Source organism: Botrytis cinerea, chromosome 13 (assembly GCF_000143535.2).
Source record: "Botrytis cinerea B05.10 chromosome 13, complete sequence".
Taxonomy (NCBI): Eukaryota; Fungi; Ascomycota; class Leotiomycetes; order Helotiales; family Sclerotiniaceae; genus Botrytis; species Botrytis cinerea.
In genome coordinates, this window is record NC_037322.1 from 1,516,309 (window position 1) to 1,529,170 (window position 12,862).

The following is a 12,862-nucleotide window of genomic DNA, read 5'->3' on the forward strand; positions in this document are numbered from 1 at the left end:
GTAGGCGTGCACGCCTTGCCACTTTCAGAGGTGGGCCAATCCCTCATACCCTGCAACCTTGGACGAGACACTTTACATCGGACACCAGTAACACCAGTAACACCAGCAACAACACCCAGGCGCATCACGCTGCACATGGAGAATCACCAGCGTATTTGATCATCATTTGTTTTTGCATCTTACACTTTTTGATGTTAAATAGTTACTACTGCTTGATATTATGAACGTTTGTTATTTCCTAAGACATCTACCAGCTGTTGTCTCGTTCTTCCCTGCAAACAGCTTTATTCTTCTCCATTCTCCTTACACACATGTAATGTAATCACAGTGTGCAATGCTGAGTACATGAGTAAAACAGGACTGAGGCCCAAACCTCGCCCAGGATGTTGAGATGAGTTGAGACACCGAAGTAAATTAGCAAAACGGCAAAGAATGGGAGAAATCAGAAGAGCCAACGCGAGGACACTAAGACCAAATTAATACGGCGAAAATAAGAAATTCATTATCCATTCCACAGTGCACAGATCAACCCATGTACAATCGTGAATCTCACGTTCCACGGAAAATCTTGTGCGCTGGAGTGTCTAACCTCCTGATAACAGGTCTTTTGGGTTTGAGTGAGTTCAAAGTCGATATAAATCAGTCGAATGACGGCGAAAATACATACATAAAACACATACACGTGTGCAGATTGGTCAAATTATCTAATTGGCGTAAGGTTCCGGAACGAGCTTCATGCCTTCATATGGATCACTGTGCAAAATGCTTGACGACAATTGTGGTTCCCGCTGCTTCTCATGGCCATTTCGTGAAGTAGTCCTCTCAGCTTTGGCAATGCGAATCGCCTCGTTGATTGACAGTCGAAGATGCTGGAGACGAAACATAATTTGTTCTGAACCACCAATGAGCTCTAATATCTGCTCTACATCAAACACCAGCTTCAAGAGAACAGTATCTGCATTGCAGAAGGTGCGGATAGACATGAGAGATGCCACCTGTTTCCAATTGTAAAGCATAGATGAGATGCGAACACAATCACCTAGTCGATTGCCATGGAATCGAAAGTTATACTGATTGGCAGTGACGAGATCCCGCTGAGTACCTTGGTCATACATAAATTCGACTACAGCAGGACGTCCCTTGTTTTTCCACGTGTCCACAGTCTTCTTGATGCTATCGATAGACATGCGACCTTGGCTGAATTGTATCATGAGAAAGGTATTGGCTGTGTGAACTATCATAAGTTCCAGTTCAACCAAATATCTGGCCTGCTCATACGGATTGATGGAGATAGACAAAACTGATATTCTATTCTTGTCAAATTTCATGTCGGCCTTTTCAGCCTGCTCAAAGTCAGTGATAAAAATGGCACGTAGAACTGGATATAACTTACGAAGCCCTCGATTCTATTTTTGATCTTTTCCATCATTCCAGGCTTCTTGGGTCTATCCGCCTTCTGGGTCGATTTTGCATTCAAAACACTGGGTAACGCCTCATTTGCAGATGAGCCAAGCCAGCCATGCTCCCCAAACATTCTCTTCATTGGCGATCGCGATCTCTTCTTGGGAGAAATCGGAAGCAGATCCTGGCCGTGAAAATCGGGCTCGTCATTTTCAGCTACGTCGACCAAATTCTTTATGGGAGATCGAGTCATCTGACGATTGATTGTAGTCGAAGCAGTGCTTGAGTAAGACTCATTGCTTTCATTTGATTTTACCTCCTTTCGGGCTGGGGTATATGTTGCAGAACGACCTCTGCCATCCGGTACGTCTTCATCAAATGAGCGTGAAAACTGCTTGTAATGTTCGGTAGATGGCATACGAACTGGGGACCGCGATGATCGTTGGTAATCCCGCGCAGCTTGATAAGCCGGTGAGCCTGATGGCTGTGGAATCTGGTCTCTGGCACCTTTGTCGACAGGAAGTCGAGACAGTTCAACAGTAGCAGCTCGACCGCGATTAGGTACACTTCGAGTGGGAAAAGCGTTTTGAAGGATTGGTGAGATAGATTCGACACCGGCATGATAGGCTCGATTATCAGAAGCAGGAGAGTCTTCGCGTGCTGCAAATTGCAACGGTGTGATGCTTGGGGATGTGTCGCTACGTTGGAGACCATGGCCATGACCATGACTTGAGTGGTGGGGCGCCACCAAAAGATTCTTGCTATTTGCGGCATGGCCAACCGACCGTGAGTTTTTAACATGGCCGAGACTTGGTGACGAGGCAGGTCTGACATTATCATCAATGTGCATGAAGTCGGTCATTGTGGTCTGGCGCGACTCGTCCATAACCAGCGGGGTCTCTGGCTCGAACGTGTATGGGTTTCTGAAATTTTCAGCCTTGCGGCCGTACGAAGAACTGATCAATGTTAGAAAAATCCCAATGATAATTTGTTGTTTGGCTTACCTATAAGCAGGCATCGAGTGCAATGGCTGTTGTGGTTGAGGAGAATAAACAGATCCGGGAGATCCAATCGGAATAAAATCGCCAAACAAACCACCAGAGGTAGTGGCAGAAGTGTCAGAGAAGTAGTATTGCTTGATTTCAGAAACAGTTGAGCGAGCAGGAGTATCAGGCGTGCTTGGTTGATCCTTTAACATGTCGAAATTCTTTATGCTGCGACTGTTTGGCTTGCGGGCTGCAATGTCTTCGTCGACTAGAAATGGTGTGGCCTGCTCAATTAATCCCAAACACTCACGTTTTGGAATGGAAGATGAGCGAGGCGGATATCGGGTTTGCTCTAAGTTGCAGTTGTTATCTTTAGGTTCAATTTCTTGCTTAATCTGAACTTGACTCGGCTGCTTGCAGATATACAAAGGTTGCGGAGGGCAAATTGTTGGGGATTGTAAGGTAGGGAGACGGCCTTGATTGAGTTCCATCAAGAATCTTTTCGCCGCATCGCTTATATTGTTCTCATTGTAAAGTGAACTGCCAGCGTGGTTATTAGGTCTATTGTCGCGAGTCGCTTGTTTGGCCCTCTTGTTTTGTTTTGGTAAACAGACATCGGCTGCACCGTCGAGATTCATGTCTTGCTTTCGAACTAGTTCGAACGCAACTATAGATGAAGACGATTCGTTCAAAGATTCCAAGGAATATGAATTATTCAAGCGTTTTTTCGCAAAGTTGAATTCGTTTGCAGTCGTTTGTGAACTTAAACTCAGCAGAAACTCGGTTGTCAAGGGAATTGAACTTGTTGGGCTGTCCGCCTTTTGTGCACCAAAAGCGGCAGAAGATTCATCTCTTGTCGAAACCTGAATTTTTGAAAGGTATGAACGCTCAGATAATCGACCTGGTGGTGCAATATCTATCCCCCCTAGTGAGGTAGATGATTGCGACTTGGATAATTCAGGGACAGTCGCTTCGAAATTCTCCACTTTTGGGAACGTCATGTTCTGGGCTGTTGCAGTTTCAGCGTTGTAACTGTCGAGATAATCGACCCCAGAGTTAGACGAAACGTTACTTGCTTTTCGTGAAGGTTGTTTGGTGCTGCGTGGAAAGCGCTTATACCTGTTAAGGGGATCGAGGGACGATGGGGGACTGTAGACATCCGGTGATAGACGAGAATCTTCAGACTCTTCAGATTCTTCATCATACTCCGAAGATGGCTCATTCCACTTCACAAGATTCCCAGAAGATTTTCGGTATTCTTGTTTGTATCGGCATTCCCAGGACTGGCATGTACCATCGTAGCTATTGCGATCTTCGTGTTCATGCTCTTCTTGGTAGGGCACAGAGCTTGGCGCTGAACTCTCCTGAGGAACCGCATTCTTTGAAGTTACTGCTGGGTTTCTCATCTTCAAAATGTCTCTCTTCGGAGGAGGGACATAAACCGTAGGATACAGCACTTCTTGTTCTTTGTTTTCAAGTAGATTCGTGTTATAGCTGTCCAAGATCGAGAATTTGCTTGCCTTGATGTTTTCAACACAGTCAGTCGTATGCGCATGGTATGCATTCTCAACCTGGAAATCGTCTGTGATGTTGAGACTATCTCCCTGTGTGAGACGAGTTGACTCTAGCGCTTCATCAACTCCTGGAACGGAGTACGTATTGGACACTTCGTTCTCTGTGCTCTCAACAGGGTCTGGAGTGTCCCACTTATAGTCAAGCCCGCCGTCGAAGAAATCACTGGGACTGGCTGGAAGGCTATAGGAGGTACTCAAGTAAGAACGGAGTGGGTTGGCGTCTTCACTGGATAAAGTAGCATTAATATCGATGTTTGAGGTGGCTTTAGCAGGACATGTTGTCTTCGATTCCAACATTTTATTGACAACCTCATCAAGAGTGGGCTGACGAGAACTGAGAAGATAATCCAGACTTGACGGCCCGCTCAAAATCAATTCGTTTTTTCTCGCAAAATTGGCGTTTGGGATCTCGCGGCCTGGTGGTAGGTTGACGTTCATTATCTTAGAGACTTTGCGAACTTCGCTTCGCCCGCTAATCTTTCTGGAAGTCTCGGAGCTGGTAGATACCCTATCGCGGGGAATCTTCTCGCACCTTTCGATATCTAACAACTCTACTCGGTCAGAAGCGACGTTGCTAAAAGTTTCTCTGGTCTCTGAGAGAGCACTCATCACCCTGTGCCCTAGCTCTCTCTTCGCACTATTCATGAAAGATCGAGTAGGAGTGGAATATTTCGAAGATGGTGCAGTTGTCCCAATGGGTTCCATTGCCGAGCCAGGCGGACTTGTTTGAGCAGTATTCGGCCGCACACAAACGCCCGCACGGCCATATTCAGGATCCCACATTCCCTTGTGAAGCTCTTCGGGTGTTGGGCAATATGCCAAAGTTGCCGGCTTTCCCCCTACTGAGACAAATACGCTATGGTCAATCTTCCAACTAGGCTGGTGCGCAATATTCGAGTTGCACGACTCGCAGTATGGGATAGCACTAGGACTTATTTGTGGCTGAGCGAATTGTCTTCGTGCCTGCTCTTCTCTGTACGCAACAAGTGCTTTGGTAGGCACGACTGGTGCTTGTATTGTTGCTGTGTGCGGAGCATGTGGATTTGTGAAGTCTTCCTGTAGCGCTGTTAGACAGATGAGGAGCACGTAGGCCCTTGTTGAGCACTTGCCTTTCTACGAAGATGTTCATGCTTCCATCTTTGGAAAACAGAAGCTGGAAATGGCGGCGGCTCTTCCACTTCGATCAGTTCCTCCAAGACTCCCAGGGCCAAGTCAACATTCTCATCGCCAAATCTCTCTTGAAGTCGAGGATGCAATATGCGCAATCCATCCTTATATGGAAAATTTCTGGGCACTGAAAAGTTTTCAAATCAGTATAGATTAAGGAGAAATACAGATGACCAAAATCAAGTATGGTTTGCCAACTTGGGAAGTCTGGGAAGTCTGTTCGGACTTCTCTGACGACTCAAACAGAGCCTCCCGGAGTGGGTGGGTACAAAGGTGTAAGATAAGTTGTAACATCTCGGATTGCATTGCTTACCATCTGAACAAAGTCGGATTAAATAATTACGACACTCTATGAATTGTTAATTAGGCTTGTAAATTATCAAGTCCAAGACACTTCACTCACTCTCTTCACCCCAACCTTCTCGAGAGAGATTATGCATTCCTGATTGCTTCCGCGAATTTTCTATCTCCACAGGGAGATGGTAATTGCCAAGAATTGGGTGCATGTCACCATTGTCATGTCCTGATGGATCATCACCTTCGATGTAAGTGGTATTCATCATTGCAATTCCATGGGCGTCAGATACAGTGTTGACTGAATAGTTTGTGGCAATGTCAAAATAGCAATTGCAGTAGGTGAACAGTATGAATATATTGACAAATGCTGCCAAAACAAAATGTCAGCAGAACAAGAATTTCTGGTAAACAAGGCCAGTGAATTATATTGGCTGAAAGAGATGAACCAAGCAATCACAACCTCTTGTTGTTTTTACTGATTGGAAGGAGAAAACAAATTTCATCACAAATGAGGGGGAGTATATTGAAGAAACTGATGAAAGTGCCTAGGGAGCCTCTCGAGTATGTCGAAATCGTATCTGTATCTGTCGATGTATGATACTATAGTTCAGGGAAAAACAAAGAATCCTATAATGTGTAAACGTTATGACAGTCCGAAGAAGAAGTGAAGGCAGTAAAAAGTCGGCTTGTTGATCTGTTATTGTCCGACGAAGTCGAAAGTGAATCTCTTCGGTTACAGGAGTATTTTGTATTGTCCCGAACAAGTCCAAGTACTTCCACTCCGAAGTGAAACCCTTGAAGAGAAATAACATTGCATATTGAAAAATATCTCATCTAAGGGCTTTTTTTTGAGAATAGTCATCGTTCATTATCGGTCGGCAGAGATGCGACTTGAAAATTCTTCCATCGTACGACATTCTCTCCCCAGTGAGGGAATTGCAACAATTGAGGAAGGCGCGAGTTTCCTTCAACTTCAACATGCTACAACCAATACTCAAGATTGCAGAACATGCATCCTATTGGAGGAACGATTATGAAGTAAAGTCTGACGGTAGAAATAAATCCCTACCATAACCTCAATGCTGGTGGTTAGAAGAAGCCACTATGTTCATCCGACCCTCTTAAGCATCGTTAGTAGCACTAGATCTTCTGATTGAGAGATTAAGAGGTTTACAACACAAAGTCATTCTTTGAGTTTCGCCATTTGGCTTTCAAGTTGGCAAAAGCTACTGCAGATACCCTTCTTAAACCCATCTCACTCCAATCGCCACAGTTGGTGTGAGAATTTCACATTGTGTGTCTACCAAAGAAGAAAGATGTCATCAATATCCAAATTTAATCCGTGCAGCCTACGGAATACAGAATTGATGCATGCACTTATGGATATGTTTGAGATCATATCAGAAGTATGATACTATACATCTATGTTGCGGTTTTGGTTCCATGGTGCCCTGCGGGGAAGTTTTGCCTAGCAGGTACAGAGCATTATCCCTTGGATGATTTGCCTGCTCTTCATCAGCGGTAGCGAGCACAGTTATATTCTAAGCTCTGCCAGCAAAACATGGGAGTTGTATCATTTATTGCGAGTGCGTCCGATGTCTGAGATTCTTGGGAGTCAGCCGTCGGTCGAACTGAGAGCTATTCCCCAGCTAGGAACCTCCATATCGCCCATGTGACAGGATAAGTCGTCCGCATTGAGTTCATTCTCACTGGTGCCCAATATCTCGTCTCACTGAAGATCATCTGCCACTTTCGCCTTCAGCTGCGGCGGAACTATTCTTTCAATGCACCCTTAGAGCCTGTTGAGCCTCCTCTGTGTTACGAGGTTCGAGTGCAGAGTTGCCATTGATATATTGATGAATTCCATCAAGAGAATTCATGACATATACAGCAGCAAACAGCGTTTCACCATGGCTCTTGCATTTTGCTTTGCTAATGATCATGATTCCGTTTCCATGACGTGCTGAACACATTGGGTCTCTTCACCCGGAAAAGAGAATTTCATTGAGCTCAGGTTATCCTGATGAGATCCGGAATGTCGGGTGCAACGGCTCATGTCTGATAGTTCTCTAGAGATAGGAATTATCAAGACCAATCGACTTTTGGTCGATTCTTGTGGTCAACAGTCGTTCTCTGTCGTACGTCACATGATACACCGAAAGTTCACCGAGCTTACTTAATGCCACGAGCAGCGTTTTCCAGCAAACACATTAGGTAAGCTCGTCACCAGTCCACCAGTCGTCCGTCCACTTCTCTAAGCCAAGCTTAAAACTAACCTAGCAGCTACCGAATTTCGAAGCCGATACGAGTTGCAATTCATGATAATCATTACAAGCGATACCATTGGTTCACTCTCCGCATTCAACCATCCTTCCCCGCAATATTTCCAAACTGAACTTGCCGTAGGCTTTCCCGTTGTTATTTCATACCTTTCTGACACTCCGTCCTAGCCTTCAATGCTCTTCGGGATTAGATCAAGGTAGTCAATTGAGGTTTAGAATGGATCAATGGCGCCCGAATGAAATGCCGTTAGAGGTTTCCGACCTCAACATGCAGTGCAGAGCAATTTAATATTTTTTATTAAAGTCTCACAATTTCCCTTTGCTTTTCTTCTGCATTCTCATAACCATTCTACTTTGCTTGCAATCTTGCTTCAATCAAGTTCCCTTCCTCTTCCGTCAGATCTTGAGAACTTCTCTTTTTTAGCTATATAGTCACAACGATGGAGAAAAGTATGGCACCCCAGGAGAACATTGGAAACACTGGAAGTGTGGTGGAGAAGTATGATATTGTAATAGTCGGTGCTGGACCGGTAGGATTACTGCTCTCAACCTGTCTGGCACGTTGGGGTTACAAGATTAAGCACATCGATAACAGATCAGAGCCAACCAAAACTGGAAGAGCAGATGGTATTCAGCCTCGGTCCTTGGATCTATTACGGAACATGGGTTTGAAGCCTGCCATCATGGCATATGAGCCTGCGAAGGTCTACGAAGTCGCGTTCTGGGACCCGACTTCGGGAGGAAAGGGCATACACAGAACCGGAACATGGGCGAGTTGTCCTAGCTTTATCGACGCCAGATACCCTTTCACAACCCTGTTACATCAAGGAATGATTGAGAGGGTTTTCATTGCAGATCTAGAGAAGCACAATGTTCATATCGAGAGACCTTGGACGATAACAGGCTTCAAGACAGATGAGAAGGAAGATCCCGAGTATCCAGTAGAGGTCAATTTAGCTCAAGTTGAAGGTAGCGTAAAAGAGACAGTTAGAGCTAAGTATCTATTTGGTGGCGAAGGAGCTAGATCATTTGTGCGACAACAACTGAACATCGGTATCAAACACAAGGATCCAATCGCACATGTATGGGGTGTTATGGATGGGGTTGTTCAAACGGACTTTCCTGATATTAAGGTAAGCAATGTCTTCTTCTGCACATGATCTTAAGCTGCCAATTACTAATATCTTGATAGATGAAATGTACTATTCACTCAGATTTTGGATCTATCATGGTCATTCCTCGAGAAAACAACATGGTCCGTCTTTACATCCAGATTGCATCTTCGACCGATAAGGACTGGAATCCTAGAAAAACGGCGACGGAAGAAGAAGTGCAGGCATCTGCAAAGAAAATACTACAGCCGTACAACATTGAGTGGGAACGTGTGGAATGGTACTCTGTGTATCCAATTGGTCAAGGAATTGCGGAAAAGTATACTCTTGATCACAGAGTATTTATGGGCGGTGATGCCTGTCATACACACAGTGTAAGTCATCTAGTACTCCCATCCTAACATCAGCTAACAGGAAGCAGCCAAAAGCTGGACAGGGAATGAATACAGCCTTCCTGGATGCCCAAAACCTTGCGTGGAAAATTCACCATGTCGAATCAGGGTTCGCCGATCGATCTATCCTGCATTCATACGAGGCCGAGAGAAAGAAGGTTGCCGAAAACCTATTGGACTTTGATGCTAAATACGCAGCTCTATTCTCACAAAAGGCGCCAGCTGCTAAGGATGTAGAGGCAGCTACACAACGAGGAGCAGAGCACACAAACGTCGAGGGCGAGGAAAACGAATTCATCAAAACATTCAAAGAGTCCTGTGAATTTACCAGTGGCTATGGAGTGGCATACAACCCTAATACTCTGAACTGGTCATCATCTCATGCAGCACAATCCAGCGTCATAAATCCCAAGGGTAACAAGCTCCGAACCGGCCGTATCCTCACCAATTCCAATGTCACACGAGTCACGGATGCCAATGTTGTTCATCTCGAGCAAGAGATTCCCGTCAATGGTTCATTCCGAGTATACGTCTTTGCTGGAAAGCCTGCAACTACCAAGCAAGCACTCGATGATTTTGCACAAAACATTACCAAGAAGGGTTCATTCCTCTCCACGTATTTACGATCAGATGTCGATAAAGTATCTTACCACGAACGTCACAACCCTCACAGTCATTTCTTCACCTTCTGCACCATTTTCGCGGAGAAGAGGCAAAATATCGAGATTGCACGAGATGTTCCAAAGATCTTGGCTAGATATAGCGATCACGTCTATGCAGATGACATCTGGGATCGTGTAGTACCTGATGCAACGGCTTCGAGTCATAGCAAGATGGGATTAGATGAAGAAAGAGGAGGTGTGGTTGTTGTGCGACCAGATGGATATGTAGGAATTGTTGTGGCCCTGGAAGAAGGCAGCGTCACCGTGGACGCGCTGAATGAATATTTTGGAGCATTCTGCTCGAAAAAACTTGGAGAATCGAGGCCATCTCTGTAAAATCGATGGGGACCAAGACCTAGCATGCATTGTATGATTTGATACGAATGGTGTATAGAATGGGACTGGATTGGAGTTGGGCAAGAGCGTGCATTGTTATTGTACTTAGCATGTAAATATTTATTGAACATATCTACAGATACTTAAATGATGTTAAAACTGCATACAAACGTAACAATTGTTTATATGTAATAAAATGTGCAGACCGGTGCACTTTGTCGTTGTTTTCAATTACCACTTATTACCAGACATGCCAGAATCTGGGCCTGAACCCAGCTATGACCCGCCCCTGCTTTTCATTCCGGCACTAACAGCTCTCATCCAATCAAAAATCTTTGTCCTCCTCAAACCTTAAGTCGCCTTTCAGCAAAAGAAGTCCCATATCCCGTACATTCACTAGCTAAGGTACCTCCCTAGTACTTTGTACTTCTTTCTCCATTTCTTCTTTCATCATTGATTTGCCGCAAATCTCACAACCATCACTCCTCCAAAAACCCACAACTACATGCAATCCTCCCCAAATTTCAGCCCACTTGAAGGAACAGCACATCAACTATCAACAATCGACATCAATCAGGATTACTCGAAAATCATTTGAGATATTACTTTAACGCAGTTCTCGATGTTGGGCGATCCCAGCAACAAAGGAATTTCGCCTTTTCGTCATGACCAGTCTTAAGCGGAAAGCTAGTCAAGAGTTAACTCACAATTCGATAGAAGTTATTGAGGTATGTCCAGACCCTTAAAGCCTGATTAGCTTGAGCTGTTCAAGAGTATAGGAGCTGATATTCTAGTAAGCCGATTCACGGGGACGAGATGTTCGAGACTATATTGGGCTGGTTGCGGGGCGCTTTGGAATGGTTTCGCAGAAGGGTCGATCCATTATATACAGACATGAGCTACAGCAACATTGATGGTGAGTGGCACGGTAGTATTCTTATCTGCTGAATTCACTAAGAACTTTGTACAGTCGTTGCAGACGAACATATCCAGAGGGCAGAAGCGAGAGAAGATGGGTCAACTGCGGTCAAGCGGCAGAGAAATAAATCGAGGAGCAAGACGAATCGAAGAACATCATCACATCAACGAAGGACAAAATCAATAAATATGGACCAAACAAAGAGCTTATCGGAAGAAGAGCTGAGGGCAGAGGCTGACGCGCAATGGATCCCCCCCGCTTTCGGTGCTCCTACGAAATCCGTAGAACGAGAGGTTATAGTAATATCGGATGATGAGGGGGAAAGTGAAGAGGAAAGACCAAAGTCGATAGCGGATGCGCTGCAGTCACAGCAACCACCCAAGGCTCCCACCACACGCCTCCAGCCGATGAGAAACCTGAGACGCACATCCACGGCTACAGCTACGGCCACGGCCACTGTTGAGAGTTCTTTACATGACCGTTTGGCCATTTTATTAACGTTAGGTGATGAAGACGATAAATCTGGACGGCCGCCATTACCTATCTCGACACGAGCTCAAGAAAAGATCAAGAGGGATTTGGAAGCGCGACAGCTCAAGGAAAAGCAAGAAAAGATTCGAATCGCAAAGGAACGCAGACTGACACGGCGAGATCCATCGAACCGGTTAGTCCATGCGTTGGACGACAAATGGGAGGACAATGTTTGTGAGGCTCTTGATCGTGCTCGGAAAAATGGGAATTTGCCAATCACCCAATCGCAGGGTGGCACTCCATTACATTACAAAGACTTTGGAACTTTACTGGGCAGAAATTCATGGCTCAACGATGAGATTATCAACACTTATATCGAATGGGTGGTGGAAGCTGCAAACGAATTCGCTAAAGAAGAGGCAAAGGCTTTCGGGGAACCTGTAGGGAAAGTGCCAAAATTCATCGCACACAATAGCTTCTTTTACGAGAACTTGGATAAGAAAGGTCCAAGCAGTACACAACGTCTGATGGGTAGGAAGAAAGCTCCCGGAGTCTTGCTGCTTGAGGTTGACACGGTGTTCGTTCCTATCTGCAGAGGTAGTCATTGGACTGTTGGCGTTGTACGACCGATGGCTAGGACTATTGAGTATTTTGATAGTTTGCAAGGTTCTTCAAAAACGTTCATCAAACTGATGCGAGGTTGGTTGAAATTTCAACTCGGTGCGGATTACAAAGAAGATGAATGGAAGACCCCGAACACTGGATGTACTCGACAAATGAACGGTTATGATTGTGGAGTATTCGTCTGTACAAATGCTCTTTGCGTTGCTCTGGGCGTCAATACCGACTGTTATAATGGGACGGATATGACGACCATGAGAAGGAACATCGCTGCGCTCTTAATTAATAAAGGCTTTCAAGGAGATTTCGCTTGGGGCCGGGGAGTTTTTTAAATGTGTTTTGTGTTTTTGGGACAGGCGTTTTTGAGCAAGGACAAAGGAACGATACCCATGATGTGTTGTATAAAAAATGGCAGGTTGCCGGAAGGGTTTTAAAGATGCATTTTGATAGATGGAGTCTTGGTCAAGAAGAGGAAAGGGGAGGGGAAAGAAAAGGCGAGGCACTGAATCTCATTGCACGGGCGAGAAGAGCTCGGGATGATTGCTCCGTATGCTTGACACGAACACATGCAGAAGATGGCACGGTCTATTCCATCTGATAGAGCCTTGTACCTGCTTACTTATGCTGGTGGGTTGAATCATA

The 12,862-nt window shown here is 45.1% G+C and overlaps 3 protein-coding genes across 3 annotated transcripts; 2 read left to right on the forward strand and 1 right to left on the reverse strand.

Annotated features, from left to right (window-relative positions):
* Positions 1–608: 608 nt before the first annotated feature.
* Positions 609–5,797, reverse strand: BCIN_13g04230 (hypothetical protein). The gene is made up of 6 exons (XM_024696823.1): positions 5,532–5,797; positions 5,442–5,477; positions 5,071–5,255; positions 2,406–5,017; positions 1,394–2,357; positions 609–1,343 (listed from the first exon to the last, which is right to left on the reverse strand). Exons 1-6 carry the CDS (start codon positions 5,689–5,691, stop codon positions 705–707), a joined length of 4,596 nt encoding a protein of 1,531 aa, XP_024552636.1. The 5' UTR covers positions 5,692–5,797; the 3' UTR covers positions 609–704.
* Positions 5,798–7,985: 2,188 nt separating this feature from the next.
* On the forward strand, positions 7,986–10,339 carry BCIN_13g04240 (hypothetical protein). Its single transcript, XM_001548631.2, has 3 exons — positions 7,986–8,840; positions 8,900–9,193; positions 9,241–10,339. Exons 1-3 carry the CDS (start codon positions 8,148–8,150, stop codon positions 10,207–10,209), a joined length of 1,956 nt encoding a protein of 651 aa, XP_001548681.1. The 5' UTR covers positions 7,986–8,147; the 3' UTR covers positions 10,210–10,339.
* Positions 10,340–10,713: 374 nt separating this feature from the next.
* On the forward strand, positions 10,714–12,661 carry Bculp1. The gene is made up of 3 exons (XM_001548630.2): positions 10,714–10,937; positions 11,008–11,125; positions 11,180–12,661. Exons 1-3 carry the CDS (start codon positions 10,875–10,877, stop codon positions 12,550–12,552), a joined length of 1,554 nt encoding a protein of 517 aa, XP_001548680.1. The 5' UTR covers positions 10,714–10,874; the 3' UTR covers positions 12,553–12,661.
* Positions 12,662–12,862: the final 201 nt, after the last annotated feature.